General features: G+C 44.3%; 1 protein-coding gene across 1 annotated transcript; it reads left to right on the top strand.

Moving 5' to 3' along the window:
* The first annotated feature begins 599 nt into the window (after window positions 1-599).
* On the top strand, window positions 600-19907 carry BAG1 (BAG cochaperone 1). Its single transcript, XM_084775831.1, has 7 exons — window positions 600-805; window positions 2076-2204; window positions 5897-5979; window positions 15848-15961; window positions 18045-18152; window positions 19200-19262; window positions 19653-19907. Exons 1-7 carry the CDS (start codon window positions 733-735, stop codon window positions 19740-19742), a joined length of 660 nt encoding a protein of 219 aa, XP_084631957.1. The 5' UTR covers window positions 600-732; the 3' UTR covers window positions 19743-19907.
* The last annotated feature ends 308 nt before the right edge of the window (window positions 19908-20215 follow it).

Below are 20215 nucleotides of genomic sequence, written 5' to 3'. Positions count from 1 at the left end.
AGCGCACAGCTGCGCTAAAGTTTCCCCGATCCTTTTTCCGGGTTTTCAGCTCCTCCTTCCGGAGAAGGAGCGCGGAGCTCTGGGAGAGGTGGAAAGACTTCTGGAGGCGGGGCTTAGGGGCAGGGCGGGGTCTCAACTGAGTGGGTGTGGCCTAACCGCGGCTGGGCGGATGGGGCGGGGCCTGAAGCGGGGGTTGAGGGGGTCAGTTCCGAGGGCGTGGCGAATAGATGGGGCCATTGAGTAGCAGGGCGGGGTTGCAAGACTGCGCGCAGGGCGGCAGCCACCGCTGGGCGGTGAAGAAACGCGGGCCTGGCTGATCGCAGAGGCGCGCGGAGATCGCGAGGCGACCGGGAGCCGCTGGGACCCCGGCTGCGCGCCCCTCGGCCCGGCCGGGAGCCGCGCCAGTCGGAGCCCCGGGCCAAGCACCGTTCGCCTCCCTCTCTGCGTTCATCTATCTACAGTGCATCCAGCGGGCATGACGGATCCACCAGGGGCGCCGCCGCCGGCGCTTGCAGGCCGCGGGTGAAGAAGAAAGTCCGGCCCCGCTCTACTCAGAGCGTGAAGGTGGCTCGCAGCAGGGAGTTGTCCAGAGGTAAGAGAGTAAACCGTAGCAAGAAAGTGACCCAGACCAAGGAGGAGACCCAGGTAGAGGAGGAGGAGGTGACCAAGACCGAGCAGGCAACCCAGACCGAGGACGTGACCGTGGCCGAAGAGGTGACCCAGACGGAGGACATGGCCCAGGCCGAGGACATGGTCCAGACGGAGGAAATGGAAACAGCCAGACTCAGCGTGACCGTCACCCACAGTGAGCGCCAGGGTGGGCTCCGCAGGTCGGCTTGGGATCTGTGGCGTTGGCCACGTGTAGTCCTGGGGGGAAGGAAACATGGGTTCTTGGCTGCATCCCTGGGGATGTTTTTTTGCCCGGGGCTGGTGTCAGGACATCTTTCCGTGTGGCCAGTCTGTTTTGTCCCTGGACATTGTTGGCGCCTCTACTTGGAAGCATAGTTGAGTGTTGTGACGCTAGTAGTTGGCGGGTCTTTGTGTCAGGCTTGTATTTGACCTTCTTGTGTGTAGAACTCGTGTGGTTCCGGACTTGGTGCCTGGTTGGACTGCTCGTTACTTACTGAGTACTCTCTGTGTTGAATGTCATAGAACCACAGTGGACACTTGGTGAATTAACACAGAACTAAACACTGAGAAGAAGTACACGAGAAAGCTGAATGAATCCCAGAGATTACCTTAGAATCAGTTGAGTCTGTGTCTGGAAGTTGTCAGGGACCTTGAGGATGGAAATCTCAATCAATCTCAATCTCTCTCTCTCTCTCTCTCTCTCTCTCTCTCTCTCTCTCTCTCTCACACACACACACACACACACACACACACACACACACACACACACACTCTTGGTCTGTGAGGCACAGATAGGAACTAGGGCTCCTTCAGCCTGTGGGTGGGTTGGGAGAGCAATCTAATAAAGACTGTATAGAAAAGAATTGGCAACGACCTCTTGGTCGTTGGCTTGGAATCATTCCTTTGGCTTCACTAAGCATTAACTATGGTATTACTTATGTGTGCCCAGTAAGAAAGATTTGGAGGAAAATAGCCCCTTGCTGGTGACCTCAGGGGGTACAAGACTAATGCCATAGAGCCCATGGGGCAGTCAGGCCACAGGAGGCAGGCAGGTTGTGATGGAAAATGTGGACTTTGGAATCAGCTGGGTCTAACATCAAATTGACACTTGAAGGTTTCCCAAGGCAAGTCTTAATTAGACCAATAGCTGCCTTATGGTGTTGTCCTGGGGTTTTAAGATAAAGCATAGAACAAGTCTTGTACGTCTCATGTTAGTGGAGGCAAATCCATGAGAAGGGCACCAAAGGCAAGCTTTGTAGTAGGTAGCATATGAGCTGTGCTTTGGAGACAAGTGTGACCCTAGCTAGACAGAGCTCAGTTAGTAGGACACTAGCCTAGCAAGCCCACGGCACTGAATTCAGTCCTCAGCTTCATACGAAAGCACCTGCTTATGTTTAGGCTTCCGTGAAAGGGTTATCTTGATGGAATGTTTTTTGTCTCTCCAGGCAATGAGAGGTATGACCTTCTTGTTACCCCACAGCAAGGAAACAGTGAACCAGTTGTCCAAGACCTGGCTCTGCTTGTTGAAGAGGCCACCGGGGTTCCACTACCTTTTCAGAAACTCATATTTAAGGGTAGGTGTTTTTCTTTCATCTTTGAGTACTTATGGCTAAAGGACAAATTTTATGTATGTATGTATTTATTTATTTATTTATTAGGGTTTTGTTGTTGTTGGTTTGTTTGTTTGTTTGTTTTTCCTCAAGACAGAGTTTCTCTGTGTTGCCTTGCCTGTCCTCTAGACCAGGCTGGCCCTGAGCTCAGAGATCAGCCTGCGTTTGCCTCCCAAATGCTGGGAAGAAAGGTATCCATTACTGCTGCCCAACGAGAACAGATTTTAAACATTAGTTTAAACATTTTAAATACTAAAATGTAGTCCTAATGGCGACTTTCAGTTTTCTGTTTGTTGGTGTTCTGCCTGCTTACGTGTCTGTGTGTGTGTGTGTGTGTGTGTGTGTGTGTGTGTGTGTGTATGCGTGTGTATGGGCGCGCGCGCGCGCGCGCAGTACCCACAAAGGCAGGGTGGTGGGGATGTCATATTCTCTGGAAGTGGAGTTGCTGAGGGTTTTGAGCCACAGCGTGGGTGCTGGGACTTGAACCCTGTTTCTCCGCAAGAGCAATAAATGCTCTTAACCACTGAGCCATTTCTTCAGCCCCCATCTTTCAGTTTTCACACCAAACCATTGTCTTTCATTCATTCATTCATTCGTTCAACAGATATTTATTAAGGACCCGCTCTACACTAGACTTTGCAAACAGCTGGCTGAGTATCAGATTTGAGGTAACATGTCGACAGAAATGTCAGCTTCATTGAGGAAGCCTATAGACAGGCTTCCGGCTAGGGGTTATGGATATACATGCACACGTATTCTCCTTTCCCCATTGTATGTTCTGTGTGTATGTAGCTTCCAGCTAGGGGTTATGGATACACATGCACACGTATTCTCCTTTCCCCATTGTATGTTCTGTGTGTATGTAGCTTCCGGCTAGGGGTTATGGATACACATGCACACGTATTCTCCTTTCCCCATTGTATGTTCTGTGTGTATGTAGCTTCCGGCTAGGGGTTATGGATACACATGCACACGTATTCTCCTTTCCCCATTGTATGTTCTGTGTGTATGTAGCTTCCGGCTAGGGGTTATGGATACACATGCACACGTATTCTCCTTTCCCCATTGTATGTTCTGTGTGTATGTAGCTTCCGGCTAGGGGTTATGGATACACATGCACATGTATTCTCCTTTCCCCATTGTATGTTCCTGTAGTGCCCCTGCTGCTTCTGCGTGTTTGTATTGAGCATACTATTAAGCTGCCCAGATCTGCTTTCTGTTAGTACGCCAACAGGGAGACTGCTGTTGCCAGTTCCTGACACCACGCTGAGCAAACTGAGTGGGAGCCTGGATGGGCAGGCGGCACTGGGTGATGCTGACGGTGCTGGTTTCTGAGGCGCTGCCTCCTCCCCACCCCTGTGCTCGGCCTTCCCACTCCCATCGGGACTCAGATAGAGCCAGATTTATCCCATGAGGTTTCAGTCTCCGTTAAGAATTTAATGAACATTATAGCAAAGGTATAACAGCGGTAGCGCTGTTGGCTATAGGAACAGGAAGCTTTTTTACTTATATTTCATATTATAGATCTTTGCCTTTTTTTCTTCTTCTTCTTCTTTTCCCACTCCCTGGGAGGGAGAGTGACAGTTTCCTATAGCCCAAGCCATTTGGAAACTGGCTATGTAATAGTCACTGCCATGCCCCAGGTCTTTTTCTTTTGAAACAATTTAATTTCTGAATTATAAAGACAAAAGAAACTTACCTGTCAAAATTGAGTATGGCAGCACATACCTGTAACTCTGGAAACCGACACCAGCTCCGTGCCAACCTGGGCAAAATGGTCAGACTCCGTCAGAGAGAAGGGAGTGGGGAGGCCAGGAGGAGAAGGAAAAAAGAAAGAAAAAAAGAACCAGTTTCAAAATAGAAAGCCCAAAGAAGCCCAAAGAAGAAAACGTTCCTTGGATAAAACTCCTTAATAGTTTTTTAAATGTTACTCTGGATCAATTGAACATGCTAGGCAAGTACCAAACCACTAAGCCCTACCCTCAACCCATGTATTTTACGCTTTCATTTTTATAACATTGAGTTTACCAGCATCCATTGATGTAGCCTCAGGAAAAAAAAGAGCTTTCATGACTACAAAATCTTTTTTTTTTTTAAGATTTATTTATTCATTTTATGAGCACTCTATTTCCATGTACACCCTCAGGCCAGAAGAGGGCATCAGACACTTTAGACGGTTGTGAGCCACCATGTGGGTGCTGGGAATTGAACTCAGGACCTCTGGAAGAACAGAAAGTGCTCTTAACCACTGAGCCACCTCTCCAGCCTCAACATCTTTTATATATAGAAATTATCTGGTGGGGCTAGAGAAATGGCATCTGTATTCATGTGCATACACACACAATTAAAAATAAAATAAATCTGAGCCGGGCATGTTGGCGCATGCCTTTAATCCCAGCACTTGGGAGGCAGGGGTAGGTGGATCACTGTGAGTTTGAGGCCAGCCTGGTCTGCAAAGCGAATCTAGGACAGCCAAGGATACACAGAGAAACCCTGTCTCAAAAAACAAGACAAAACAGACAACCAAACAAAAACCCCAACAACAACAACAAAAGAAATCTGAAAATTAAACCTTTAGGGCTGGAGAGATGGCTCTGCAGTTAAGAGTGCTGGCTCCTCTTCCAAAGACCCAGGTTCAATTCCCAGCACCCACATAGAGGCTCTAAACCAGTCAGTAACTTCAATTCCAGGCAAAATACTCATACATATAAAACAATAATTTAAAAAAGTATTTTAAAAGAAACTTATCTACTATATGAATTATTGTTTGTCCCTTAATATTATTTTCAGTAACTATTAATTATATAAGCACATTCCCAGTTATTTGTTTAGGATAGAAATCTAGAAATGACATCAGATAAAGACAGTTTCCAAAAGAAAAGTTCCAATTTATCCTTTTTTGTTTGTTGGTTTGGTTTGGTTTTTCTAGGAAGGGTTTCTCTGTGTAGCCTTGGCTGTCCTGGAACTTGTTCTATAGACCAGGCCTTAAACACACTTTTTAATCCCAGCCTCTGCCTCCCAAGTGCTGGGATTCAAGGTGTGTGTTACCAACATCGAATTTATCCTTTTCTTGTTAGCAACCATGACATGGATTGGTTCGTTGGTTGGTTGGTTGGTTGGTTTGAGACAGGGTCGTCTTATGTAGTTTGTGCTGGTCTGGAACTTGGTCTTGGTCTACAGACTGTTCTAGGCTTGCGCTCACAGAGGCCTGCATGCCTCTGCCTCCCGAGTGCTTGGAGTGGGTGGGCATCACTATGTCCAGTTGTCTGGATTGCGTGGGAGAGCAGCCACTGCTGGTAACAATTGAGCCATCTCTCCAGTCCCCTTTTTTAGATTAGATTTGTGTTTCTGTTTTTAAGTAATATTTTTATTAGTTTTATGAAACTGTTACACAATGTACGTGATCAGATTCATGTCCTTGCTTGCATCTCCCCTCCTCTTCCATTTGAGTCCAGTTTGTGTTGCCCAAATACTCTTGGGTGCAGGGCCTGCCCTGGAGTGAGGTGGGCCTGTCAGGGTTACACCCTTAAGAAGATTGACTCTTTTCCACAGCTAGGGGTAGGGCTTGAACCCCGCCTCTTATTCCTGTGCGTTGGCCAAACTCCGTTTTCAGTGTTGTACAGATGTTACAATTTGATGTGTGTTTGTTTTTTCAGGAAAATCTCTGAAAGACATGGCAGCACCGCTGTCAGCACTCGGAATACAAAATGGTTGCCGGGTCATGTTAATTGGGGAAAAGGTAAATTCATTGCATTTTCCATCGGCGTTCTTCAGAACTGAAGGACTAAAGTCTTTTTGTATAGAATACTGAGTTGGTCACCCAGGTTCAGCATTGGTGACCCACCTCATTAGCAGTTTAGGTTTTGCATTATTTGTGCGTTTCTTTCTTTTGATTAGATTTTTACTCTAGGACTTAGGAACCACAGTGCCGCCTCTATGGTGTGGCTTTTGTATTTGGTGACTCCTCAGTCTAGTTAAAATGTGCCAGAGCCAGGCTTTACTTAGAATTTTGAACACAGCTTTTGGTTAAAGCTGTAAGTAAGTACCCTTGTTCAGTTATTAGAAGCCTTCCTTCCTGTGACTACGCTTCCTATTAAAAATCTACAAGAAAAAAAAAAACAACAAACCCTCTTTGAGTGGAAAAATTCAGCCGGAAGAACTGAGGGGGGCAAGAAAAAGAGTTAGTTGTGGACAGGTGAGGGCTGTGGCCCCTGAGGTGGTGGGCACTGCCCAGCCCTGCATTATGACACAGCGGCATTACTGAACTTTGGAGAGCTTCTTACTTAGTGATGTGGCGGAGCAGATTGGAGACAGGGATGAGCTAAGTGGGAGCTGTCAAAGTCTGACCCTGACTTGGAGCCTCCAGGAGGCTTGAGATTTGGCTACAAAGGAAGAGCCGATGGTTCAGGGAAGTGTAGCTAAGTAGGGAGCTGCTGGCCCTGGCTGCCAGCTGTGGGTGAGAGGAGGGAGAATGTTCCAGGTGTCCGGCTGAAGGGTCTGAGAACAGCATGGGCAGTAGGTGGCCCATTGAAGAAGCTGTTCTCTGTTGGCTCTGTTTATTAACAATTAAACTTTATTGTACAACCCAACTAGCATACACAAGAAGGAAAAAAAAGGTTAAAGGGACAGAAAAATGAACCTTCCGGTATCCGTTCCACAGGACGGGTCCTTAGGTGTTTCTCCGTCCCAAGTGCTGGTCCGGCCGCTCGCTCCTCTCCGCGCTCTCCTTCTCTCAACCTCTTGTTTTTCTTCCCACCACCTTCCCAGTCACATGCAAAGGGCGGTCTCCTTCTCCCTTCGAGGGTCAGTTAGGAAAACAATAGCCACGGTGGGGTTCCCAGGTAGGCTTCCTGAATTCCAAGCCCAGGAAGGCTCCAAACAGCCTCTCACAAGGTATTCATGGTGTGCCCCAAGGGTTAAGCCTGCCAGGACTGCTTCTACCTGTGACAAAGCTTAATCTTTCCCACACATCCCCCTTCTCTTTTAAAAAATTAAAAACTATATACACACATATACATATATACATACTCATCAGGTATCAAGAACATAACAAAGTCCTTTTATACTTGTTAACCTAAGGGAAAGTATTCCACTATCCTACCAAAGAGAGTCCTTTTTTTTTTCATGAGAAATTGCAATTATTAATCTATAAATGTGTTTTTAATTCTTAGACTAAAGCTTTTAGTAACACTGTGGCTATCTAGTCTTCAATCCCATCAGAGACCCAAGAAGGAAAATCTATCTAATAAAGGAAGTGCTGGCAGGCAACTTCCAAGTTGCAGAGTACAGAGAGAGTAGACTGCCTGGATAGTCACCGAATTCTCTCCTTCATTGGGGCAATCAGTCTTCAGCCTTATCAGCCCAAAACATCCAACGAACTGCTTTTTGAAGCAGGAAATCCGATGATCTGGTCCATCTATTCTCTTTAAAGCTAGACAGTCATCTTTCCAGCATCATTGTTGATCATTGCAGACAGTCAGCCTGTCATCAGCAGTAGAGATAAGAGCAGTAGTAGAGCAGTTTTTCCGGCTAGTGACCATTCTGTCACCAGCGTCTCTTGAAGTCCCCATCTTCAATGATGCAAATGGAGAGGCGGCCAGGAGCGGATGTCTCTCTCTGTCAGGAAAGCCCTCATCATTAAATGCCATATTCTGTGGATCTCTGAAGAGTTTGAAGAGCGAATCTATCTATTCTTACAGTTATCAGTCTATTCCTTTGAAGACATATACGAGCTATTAAACAAACCTGTTCTATAACAAAGTGAGTATCTAGTAGGATTTCTACGTAACTAAATACCAACTTTTATCCCCGATGATCCAGAACAGTTCTTTATAAGACATTAGTGGTACATGTATAATACATTAAACAAACATTGAACAAAAAGAACTTAAATTTCTAACATACAATATACAATATTTTGTCAACATATAACATACAATTCATAAGGCAAAAATGAATGGAATATACAATTTAAGTTCATATCAGTGTGAAGCAAAAGTTGAAGTCTTAAATTTCCATCAATCAAAAGTCTTAAATTTCCATCAATCTACAATACCAATGTAGAATTTTTGAAGTTAGTAGATTCAATAATCTACCTTTTATTCTACAACCCTGTATCCTCCCTTCCTTCCCCCCTTTTCCTTAATATTAAAAGGGATAGAAAGTAAGAGAGAAAAAGATAGAAGAAAGAAATCTCTAAATGAACTTTTATTAATTGTAAATTACCCCGTTAGGCAAAGATGAGCATTGGTAACCCACCAAAAACACACATCCCACCTACTGGGAATGGGGGCGTCGTGTTCTCAAAATTACTTTATGCTGTTTAGGAGAAAAATCTTTTTTTGGGTACCCAAGAAAAATAATATATTGGCCAAGCGCTGGAAAAGCTAGCTGTTTTTGTCCAGTCCTTTTGGGATCGATCCTTTTGGCTAGCCGATTTATTGTTAATATGCATGCAATTTTTGGAAGAAGCAGTAGTGCCAGAGGCAGAAGTTCGATCTTTATAATTGTCCTGTTTTTTGTTTTGAAAGTAAGCAGACTTTTGAAATCATTAGTACAGGTATGTTAGTACATATATAATTTTTCAAGGGAACATCAGTGGAGGCATCTTGCTCAAGGTGCCAGAGGCATGTTTTTGGGGTTAAATCACCCATGTTGTCTGTTGTCTTTAGCATTGTCCTGTTTTTTTTGTAAATACAGGGCTCTACCTGCATATACACCAACAGGACAGAAGAGGGCATTAGTTCTCCAAGCTGTAAGGAACAATGTCAAGCTGTTAAGAACCAGGTAGCTCTTAAGATTTACTTGTTATATGGTCAGATCTAATCTTTATAAGTTTAGTTGGTAACCATATATTTTTACTTCCTGTGGAAACATACGCATACCCACAACCCCATCTCAAAACTACTGTAGGTTTTCATTTTATACTGGCCAAGTCCTTGAATAATATTGGTTGTCCCAATTCCTTAGGAGAGACACCCAATGTCTCTCCGCAGCTGACGTCCCTTTATCATTCACATTAAGAAAATTTAGAGTCAACAAAGCATTATTTAATCGGTCCCTGGGTGTCTTTACCCTTTCCTTTTGATTAATAAGCATTTTTTTTAAAGGTACGATTAGCTCTTTCCACAACTGCTTGTCCTGTGGGGTTGTGAGGTATACCCAGTAACATGTTTTATATTATAATACATAAAGAAGTTTTTTATCTTAAGGGACACATATGTAGGAGCATTGTCAATCTTAATTTGTGTAGGTATTCCCATAAATGTCATTATTTTTAGCAAATGAGTAATCACACAGTCAGCCCTTTTAGAACTTAAGGCAGTTGTCCATTGAAAACCTGAATAGGTATCAATGGTATGATGCACATATCTCATTTTTTTTAATTTTGTAAAATGAAACACATCCATCTGTCAAATTTTATTTCTTTTGTTACCTCTAGGGTTAATTTTAGCAGGTAATGGTAGTTGACTATATAAGGAACATGTAGGACACTTATTAATTATTTTTCTGGCTTGTTGTCAAGTGATAGAAAATCTTTTCTTTAACCCCTTACCATTGACATGATGTTTTTTGTGAAATTTGGAGGCTTCAAATACATTACCTATCAATAATTTGTCGATCTCTTCATTTTTTTTGTGTCAATGGACCTGGTAAACCTGTATGGGATCGAATATGAGTAATATACAAGGGATAATTTCTGTTTCTGATGACCTGTTGCAGTTTTATAAATAAAGTAGCCAATTCTGTGTTATCAGGAGTAAATTCAGCAGTTTCTATATGTAAAGCAACCTTTTTAGCATATTGAGAGTCAGTAATTATATTAAGAGGTTCAGGAAAATCTAACAATACCATAAGGATAGTATATAATTCTGATTTTTGAACTGATGTAAATGGGCTTTTAATCACCTTGGTCATTTTTTCAGACTTATAACCAGCCATACCTGATTTATTTGTATCAGTGAAAAAGGTGGGTGCCCCTGAGATTGGTGACCTCTTTACAATACTTGGAAGGATCCAACTAGTTTTTTTTATAAACTGTATACGTTTGTTTTTTGGGTATCTATTGTTAATGTCTCCCAAATAGTTACTACAAGCTTTTTGCCAATCTTCATTAATTACCCATAATGACATAATCTCAGAATCAGTAAGAGGCACTACAATTTCCGCCGAGTCCGTCCCTGACAGTTGGCGCAACCTTATTTTTCTCTTTGTAATCAATTCAGAAATTTTTTCTATGTATGTTTTTAATTTTTTGTTTTGTTTATTTGTCAGGAATATCCATTTTATGATCCTGTCTTCCCTTTGTATGAGAAGCCCAGTAGGAGAATGTTTTGAAGGCAAAATAACGAAAATGTAACCAAGTTCAGGATCAATTCTATCCACATAAGCCTTTTGAAGTTTTTGTTTCACCAGAATTAACTCCTTTTCTGCTTTAGCGGTTAAACACCTAGGACTGTTTAAATCCGAATCCCCTTGTAAAGTCTGAAACAAGTTACTTAACTCATAGGTAGCTAACCCAATTGTAGGCCTTAACCAGTTAATATCGCCCAATAATCTTTGAAAGTCATTAAGAGATTGTAATTGATCTCTACGGATTTGTACCTTTTGTGGTCGAATTTTTTGTTCAGTTATTTTATAGCCTAAATAGGTAATTGAATCTCTTCTTTGTATTTTTTCCACAGCAATCTGTAATCCCCAGCATGGTAGAATTCTTTGTGCTTCCTGAAACATTTTTTTACAACTCTAGGATCAGAATCAGCTAGCAGAATATCATCCACGTAATGGTATATGATAGATTGAGGAAACAGCTTACGAAGTATTTCTAAAGGTTGTTGTACAAAATACTGGCATAAAGTTGGGCTATTCAACATTTCTTGTGGAAGTACCTTCCAATGATATCTCTTCATTGGAGAATTACTGTTCAGAGTAGGTACTGAGAAAGCAAACCTTTCCCTGTCCTTTTCATGTAGAGGATGGTAAAAAAAAAAAACAATCTTTTAAATCAATTGTAATTATATGCCAAGACCGAGGTAATAAGGAAGGCAAAGGAATTCCAGGTTGAATCGAACCCATGGGTTGAATCACCTTGTTTATGGCCCTCAAATCTGTTATCATTCTCTATCCCCCTGATTTCTTTCTTACCACAAACACAGGGCAATTCCAGGGACTGGAAGATTCTTTGATGTGTTGAGCCTCCAGCTGCTCTTTCACTAAACCTTGAAGTGCCTGTAACTTTTTTTTTGTTAAGGGCCACTGCTCCTGTCATACAGGTCTGTTTGAAATCCATTTTAGGGGCAAGGCGGTTGGTATGTCAGCAGTGGCCCCTCTTATAAATTTTGACATTCTAAACCTGAAGAATTCTGATGTTGGACAATGGGCATAGCTTGTGGTAGCCTCTGATCACTTACGTTAATCTCTTCCCTAGAAGCCATACCAATTCACCCATTGTTTCAACCTTGTTTATCTCAGTATTTGCAGGAATAGTAATCTGAGTACCCCATTGCTGTAAAAGGTCTCTTCCCCATAGATTTATAGGAATGTCAGCCACATAGGGTTTCAGCCTCCCTAACTGCCCGTCTGGTCCCACACACTCAAGCCACTGTACACTGTGTTTTATTTGAGATAACTTACCAATTCTTACAATTTTTGTATAAACCTTTTTAAGTGGCCAAGTTTGGTTCCAAGACTTCTGGCAAATGATGGAGACGTCGGCTCCACTGTCTACCAAGCCTTCTATTTTAATACCATTCAATTGTATAATTAACTTAAGTCTCTGATCATTAATTACTGTTTGCCAGAACACATGTGTCCCGGTGCTTTTGAACGCACCAGTCCTTTCTACTGGAGCGGTTTTGCCCTTAATGTAAGGAAACAGTAGGAGTTGAGCAATCCTATCCCCGGCATCGATTTTTATCTCCTTTTTCACACATACCAAGATTTTTATTTCCCCTTTAGAATCTCCATCTATAATACCGGGATGCACAATAAAACCCTGAGAAGTCAGCCTGCTTCTTCCCAGAACCAATCCTACTGTGCCTGAAGGCAAAGGTCTGAAAACACCAGTATTTAATTTGTAACATTCAACCTGAGGAGTTAGGGTAAGAGACATATTTGAAGCCAGATCCAAGGCTGCACTGCCTTCAGTAGAATGCATTAGATCACTAACACTCAGTTTCCGTTTTCCTGCGGGTTTGTCACTTCCTGACTGGCCAAAGGAATTCGGCTAACATTGTTTACGGGGGCCCTAGCCGATGGCCCCCTCCTGCCGTTTCCCGTCGGCAAGATATTGCCTTGCACATCTCACTTAGACTGACAATCCCGCGCCCAATGTTTCCCTTTTTCACAGCGACTACAGTACCCTGGGAGTCTTGGTACCTCATTACCATCATAACCAGAACCTCCTTTTTCTCTTCTACGAGTTACGTTTTCTCCTGGGTTATTGCGCCTTCTATCTCTACAGTTTTTTTGCACATGCCCAATTTGACCGCAATTGAAGCACCGAGTATTATGATATCTGGGCTCTCTGACTAAAGCTTGTCCCACAATATTATTCTGATATTCCTGAGAGTTGATATTAACTGTCTCCTTTACCCAGTCATCTAGTGGAGTGCCTCTTTCCTTTAACGGTCTAAGCACCTTCTTACATTCAGTATTTGCATTCTCATAAGCCATGATAAGTTTTAATGCCTTTTTGTTGTCAGAATCTGGCATCACCTTATCCATAGCAGATCCTAATCTCTGTAAAAATTCTGTAAAGGGCTCCAGAGGTCCTTGGAACACCTTAGTAAAGGGAATAGTTGTTTTCCCAGGTTCCTCTATCAGCTCCCAAGCTCTTAAGGCTGCCTTACGACATTGTTCAATCACTCTATCGTCAGATTGAACTTGTTCTCTCATGTTAGTATATGGTCCATCACCAAGTAATTGATTTCTATTAATATTTATTCCCTGTGCCATATTTTTTTTGTTTTATTTTTATAGCCTCTGTTCGCCACCATGATAACCATTGTAACTGTTGTGCTGCTTCCAATACCGCTGAAACTAAATTTTTCCAATCTTGGGGAGCAAGTCTATTCTGATAGGCCCAGCTGTTTAACATTTATTTAACGAAGTTAGAGTGCATACCATATTTGATGACGGATTCCTTAAAATGTTTTAAATCCATCATGTCTACAGGACACCAGGCTATTTCGTCATGACCCTCAGTACCATTTTGCTCGAGTACATGTCTTACAGTGACTGGAAAATTTGAAGGTGCCTGGGTGACTGTGGAGGTATCTTCCACTGGTACATTTACTTCCAAAGACCTTTTGGTCGGTCTGGCTTCCTTTGCCTCTGGTTTCTGACCTTCTCCACCCTTTTTAACCAAAGGTGCCTTCTGCTTTTCCAGCCCTTCCAGTTTTCTCTGCATTTTGCCCATTTGTTCAGTCAAGTCAGTAATTTTTTCCAAAAGGATAGAGCTTATTGACTCTTCCTGGTTTTTCTGGCTTTCTGGTCTCTCTATTTTCTGTCCTTCACCACTACCAAATGCCAAAAATTCTATCCGCTTTCCCATCCCTTCGTTTTTATTCTTCAGCCTTTCCATCTGTCCAGTCAAATCTGCAATCTTTTTCAAAAGGATAGAACTTACCCTTCCGGCTTTTCTACGTCATTAGCCTGTCTTCTAATCCTTCTAAGCATGAAATATTGTAATAAAAGGACAATGAGAAAACAAAGAATTCCCTCTAAGTGAAATGCAGGAAAGAGTTTTGCAACAGCAGTTGCAATTTTGCCAATACCCTGAAACAACATTTCTATCCCTTGGAATACTGAATCTTCCCTCATATCATTAAGGACTGTGGAACCCATCGGGCCCCACGTTGGGCGCCAGATGTTGGCTCTGTTTATTAACAATTAAACTTTATTGTACAACCCAACTAGCATACACAAGAAGGAAAAAAAAGGTTAAAGGGACAGAAAAATGAACCTTCCGGTATCCGTTCCACAGGACGGGTCCTTAGGTGTTTCTCTGTCCCGCCTGCTGGTCCGGCTGCTCGCTCCTCTCCACGCTCTCCTTCTCTCAACCTCTTGTTTTTCTTCCCACCACCTTCCCAGTCACATGCAAAGGGCGGTCTCCTTCTCCCTTCGAGGGTCAGTTAGGAAAACAATAGCCACGGTGGGGTTCCCAGGTAGGCTTCCTGAATTCCAAGCCCAGGAAGGCTCCAAACAGTCTCTCACAAGGTATTCATGGTGTGCCCCAAGGGTAAAGCCCGCCAAGACTGCTTCCACCTGTGACAAAGCTTAATCTTTCCCACAGTTCTCACTGGTTAGGATTGGGGAGACACATTTAAATTGTAGTCCGTTCCCCCTCTTTGGGCATTAGAACCTTCGGTCACATTACTACATTACACACCAGTTTCATTATTGGTAAAATAGTTTTTACCCCTTAGGGTTGTGGTAAGGCTTTAAAAAAAATAGCACAGGTAACATGCTAAGCATAGTACCTGGCATTTAAGGGACATTCAGTAAAAGTATTATTGTCAGGATCATATTAAATAGTAGAGTTCAACTGGAGGTGACATCCCACTTAAAACAATGTAATCATAAACCAAACATGGTGGCACATGCCTGTGCTTCTGTCATGGGGAAGGTAGAGGCAGGATCAGAAGTTCGAGACCATCCTCCCCTTACATAGTAAGCTGGAGGCCACCCTGGGCTATTGACACACTGCTTTGTTTACTGCTGGGCATGGTAGCACACTGTGTGTAACCCCAGCGTTTAGGAAGCTGAGGGGTGGGGGGTGGGAATTGAAGACTGCATAGTGAGGTCTTGTCTCAAAACAAAGGACTACTTGAATTCTGTCTGTCTTTCCATTCTGTCTCCTTAGTGACATTCACTTGAACTTGTTAACACTTTTTTTTTCTTTTTTAAAAAATGATTTATTTATCCAATTTTTTGTATGAGTATTTTTTAAAGATTTGTTTATTTATTATTATGTATACAGAGCTCTGCCTGCATGTACCCCTGCAGGCCAGAGGAGGGCATCAGATCACATTATAGATGGTTGTGAGCCACCATGTGGTTGCTGGGAATTGAGCTCATGACCTCTGGAAGAGCCATCAGTGCTTTTAACTGCTAAACCATCTCTCCAGCCCCTTGGATGAGTATTTTGCCTGCATTTGTGTGTGTGCACTTTATGTGCATGCCTGTTGCCCATGGAGGCCATAAGAGGGGCTGGACTCTCTGGAACTGAAGTTATAGAAGATCGTAGGCCACCATGTGGGTGCTGGGAACCGAACCCACCCTCTCTGGAAGAGCATGGGCTCAATGCAGTCCTTGGCTTATGCTCTAATCCAGCTGTTGGGGTTGCCGTTGGCCCGAGGCTGAGGCTGACCCTTGGACTGGCTCCATTCTCTGCACATTTATCAGGATTCCCACCAGAGCGCTTGCCTCACAGCCCCCCTCTCTGCACTAGGCTGTGTGGGGAGGAAACCTTGTCTAACCCTTTGCTTTCCAGAGGTTGGTTCAGTCCTCTGGGTGAGGGTTTAGCCCAGCTGGCCTCCGATTCTCTTCTGACAGAGGCTGCTGGTCTTTGTGATTACTGACCCCATTTTTATTCTTCATGTCAGAACAATCCAGAGGAAGAGGTTGAGTTAAAGAAGCTGAAAGACTTGGAGATATCTGTAGAGAAGACAGCTAGCCACCTGGAAGAGTTGAATAAGGAATTCTCTGGCGTCCAGCAGGTGACTTCTCTGTTCTGTGGATTGAGGGGTATGGTATTGTTGCCTGGTTGGCTTAAAAAAAAAACATTTAAAAACCATGTATGTAGTGTGTGTGTCTGTCTGTCTGTCTGTGCCTGTGTGGAAGTACATGCATGTGAGTGCTAGAGGGACCACAGGGGGGAGACCTGAGGTCTCAGATTCCCCCGGAGCAGGAGTTACACGGGGTTGTGAGCCTCCATGTGGATGCTGGGAACAGAACATAGGTCGTCTAGAAGAGCAGTACAGTCTTTATCACTGAGCCGTCTCTCCAGCCCTGTTTTGCGTGTGATGCTTACACAGAAGTTTTAAATGTCCACATAGCTAGCTGAAAATGGAGGCCTCTCCCCTCCTGAGCTCTGTGCTCTTACTGTTGCTTCTTGTGTGTGGGTATTACTTGTGATCCAGAGATAACGTTATTCTGAAAATATTTTTCCTTTTATTATCATATTAAATTTTAATATGATGTACATTTGGCAAATTGTTTTTGTTTTTTGCGGGGGGCGGAGGGAACGTTGGTTTTTCGAGACAGGGCTTCTTTGTGTAGCCTTGGCTGTCCTGGACTCACTCTGTATACCACAGAGATCTGCCTGCCTCTGCTTCCCCAAGTGCTGAGATTACAGACGTGTACCACCATGTTGGTTAAAAAAAATGTTTTTAATAGACTAAAATTAATATTTTCCTATGTTGTTGAAAATGGCCATATTTGAGGGCTGGAGAGATGGCTCAGTAGTTAAGAGCACTGACTGTTCTTCCAGAGGACCCTGGTTCAATTCCCAGCACCCACATAGCAGCTCACTACTATCTGTAACTCCAGGATCCAATACCCTCACACAGACACACATGCGAGCAAAACACCAATGTGCACAAACAGAAAAAGGAAATGGTTGCGTCATATTGCACATGAGTAATTCATGGTTTATCTGGCCTGCTCTTTCTTCTCTGTGGTTTTTACCTAGTTATTTTTTCTGTTATGTGTATACTTCTTTGAGTGCCCTTAGACATCAGTCTCTTTTGAGCAGTTGTGATTGTTTTAGTTTGGATATCTGAGCAATGTTTGAACTTCTTGCTGTGTGTTGTCAAATACGCATTTGTCTCTCTGGTTTGATAGGCCCCCTTCAGAAATGCCTGTGTTTCAACTCAGCTACCAGCTAACCGATCAGTAGGTAAAGAGATGTGAATAAACAGCAAGGTGGCTTAGTGAAAATAACTGCCGCTTGAGCTGGGTGTGGTTTGCACACTCCAGCTCTTCTGAGATGGAGAGGACCAGGAGTTCAAGGGCAGCATTGACTATGCCGTGAGCTGGAGACCAGCCTACACTACATGAGATCCCGTCTCAAAACAAAACTAAAAATCCTGTTCTCATCTGTATCTGTCTGTCCCATGAGTTATGTGAGCATTTGCGGTCTTCCCCTTGAGCATCCCATGAGACGTGGAAAGTTTAAGTAAGTCGCTCAGCTGGTAAAGTTCAGATTCCCAGCATCCATGTTGACATTTGACATGATGGCATGTTCTGTAACTCCAATGCAAGAGAATAACCTACCACTCACTGGCCAGATTGGGCAAGCTCCAGATTCAGTAAAAGATTCTGTCTCAAAAAATAAGGCAGAGCCAGGCAGTGGTAGTGCACACCTTTAATTCCAGCCCTTGGGAGGCAAAGGCAGGCAGATCTCTGGGTTTGAGACCAGCTGGTTCTACAAAGTGAGTCCAGGATAGCCAAGGCCACACAGAGAAATCCTGTCTCAAAAAAAAGGCAGTGTCTTAGTGTCTTATTGCTGTGAAGAGGCACCATGACCACAGCTACTCTTAAAAAGGAAAATGTGGGGGCTGGAGAGATGGCTCAGTGGTTAAGAGTGCCGCCTGCTCTTCCAAAGGTCCTGAGTTCAATTCCCAGCAACCACATGGTGGCTCATAACCATCTGTAATGTGATAGAGCGCCCCCTTCTGTCTTGCAGGAGTACATGCAAGCAGAGCACTGTATACATAATAATAAGTAAATACATCTTTTTTTTTTTTTAAGTGGTTAAAAAAAAAGAAACACTTGCAATGGTCCCTTATTCCTCCGCAGGGCTTTCTGGCTAAGGAATTGCAAGCGGAGGCCCTCTGCAAACTTGATAGGAAAGTAAAGGCCATCATTGAGCAGTTCATGAAGATCTTAGAGGAAATTGACACAATGGTGAGTAACTCTTCAGCTCTGAGGTCCTAGTCACCAGTGACAGTCTTTCCGTCCGCTCTCCCTGTCAGACCACACTTGTGTTCCCCAGGGGGTGTCAGGCATCGCCTTGTGTCCAGGTACTATGTCCTGGTTAGCTCTCACTGTCAGCTGAGCACAGCCTAGCGGTTGCTAAGAAGTGTGTTTTAATTGAGGGGTTTCCCGGCTCAGCTTGGCCCATGGGTGCACGGGGGCAAGCTTGTTTTACTAGTTACATGGCCTGCACCCTCCCTAGGCAGGTGTTCCTGGGCTGTACAGGAAAGCCAGCTGTGAGCTGGAGAGGTGGCTCAGTGGTTAAGAGTACTGCTTGTGTTTCCAGAGAACCTGGGTTTGAGTCCCAGAACGTGTATAGCGGTTCTCAACCATCTGTCACTGTAGTTCCAGGAGGTCCAGTGTCCTAGCCTCAGGGACCGGGCATACAGGTGGCATAGACATACACGCAGGCAAAACACCCATAAAAGAAACTGTAAGAAGGAAAGCCAGCGCGAGCCAGCAAGCCATGTTCCTGTGTGGCTTCTGCCTCACGTTTCTGCTCTGACTTTATTGACAATAGACGGTGACCCGGAAGTATAAGCCAAATAAACCCTTTCCTCCCTAATCGATCAGAGTTTTATCACAGCATCAGGGAGGGAACAAGGGCAGCATGCTAGGTTCTAGATGGATATGTGGGCTTTCTGATCTGTAGGCATTTACAGCCCACCAGCACAGGGATTTTGTAATATATATGAGGTGTGTGTGTGTGTGTGTGAGTGAGAGAGAGAGAGAGACAGAGAGAGAGAGAGAGAGAGAGAGAGAGAGAGAGAGAGTGTGTCAGGGAGAGAGAGGGAGAGAGGGGAAGAGGGGGAGGGGGGGCCTTGAAAGGAGCCACATAGGATGCAGACCTAGAGAAATGTGCCTGCAAATGCACATCCTACTCACTGCTGACCTGTTGCGTGTATCGTGTGCATTTCCAGTGCCTTGTGTCTTTGTCACTACTGGTGTCACTTGTTCAGTGTTATGTTTCTTCCATAGGTCCTACCAGAAAATTTTAAAGACAGCAGGCTAAAAAGGAAGAATTTGGTGAAAAAGGTCCAGGTGAGTTCTGTGGTAATGCACAAGCTATACTATAGTAGTGCATTGGTACGTGTGTTTGTCTGTCTGTCCAGAAGAGGGCAGTGTGGAGTAACAGGATAGTCTGTTGTTAGTGTTTATTTATTAGTATGAGCCCAAGAAGGAGATTCTTGGCCCTGTGTAACTGATTTAATCCATTTGGACACGTTCACTGGAGAGTAGACAGGGCCATTGCTTTGTCCCTTCCTCCCCTTCAGCCTGGAGTCCAGCCTGCAAGCCCACGCCCTCCCATGCACAGCCTGTGTAGGGCCTAGTCTACAATTACCCAGAATGGCTAAATAAAGAGCCTTGTACGACCAGTGGCTGGCTTGCCCTGGGCGGCCCTGGATTTCACTGCCTGTGTCTGTCTTGTAGGTGCTCCTGGCAGAGTGCGACAGGGTGGAGCAGTACATCTGCCAAGAGACAGAGCAGCTGCAGTCTACACACTTGGCGTTTGCTGAATGAAGTGTGGTAGAGCGCGGCTGGCCTGGCCTGAAGAGCGGCTTCCCAGCCCTGTGTAGAACAGAAGTTGGTTGTTTCTCCCAGGCTGCCAGAGGCGGCTGGCCAAATGTCAATTTCCCTACTCCTCCATCGGTTCTCAATGAAGAAGCACTGTCTTTGCAACTTGAAGTAGACCTGCTGTTTTCTCATTCTGGCTCTGTGTCGCTGTGCTGTGCACCAGCTGCCTTGGTAGGAGAGGCCTCCCTGGCCCTGTGTTACCAGCTCTTGACATTCAGGGGCCTTCTAGGCTGTGGAGAGCCTGAGTTTATCTGGAGTTAGTTCCAGGTTTGTAGGGCACCCTGGCCTTCAGAGTCATGACCTCGTGGTCTCAGTTTGTAGATGTAAGACCAGGAGGAAATGTGGGATAGAAGTTTGGCACAGTCTGGACAGTCCACTGAGTACCTTGCTGTGGCCTGATTCCAGAACATCTGGCTGGA

Source organism: Acomys minous, assembly GCF_964271855.1.
Source record: "Acomys minous genome assembly, chromosome: 1".
NCBI classification, from domain to species: Eukaryota; Metazoa; Chordata; class Mammalia; order Rodentia; family Muridae; genus Acomys; species Acomys minous.
The sequence above is the reverse complement of the archived record's forward strand: the minus strand, read 5'-3'. Positions and strand labels throughout refer to the sequence as shown.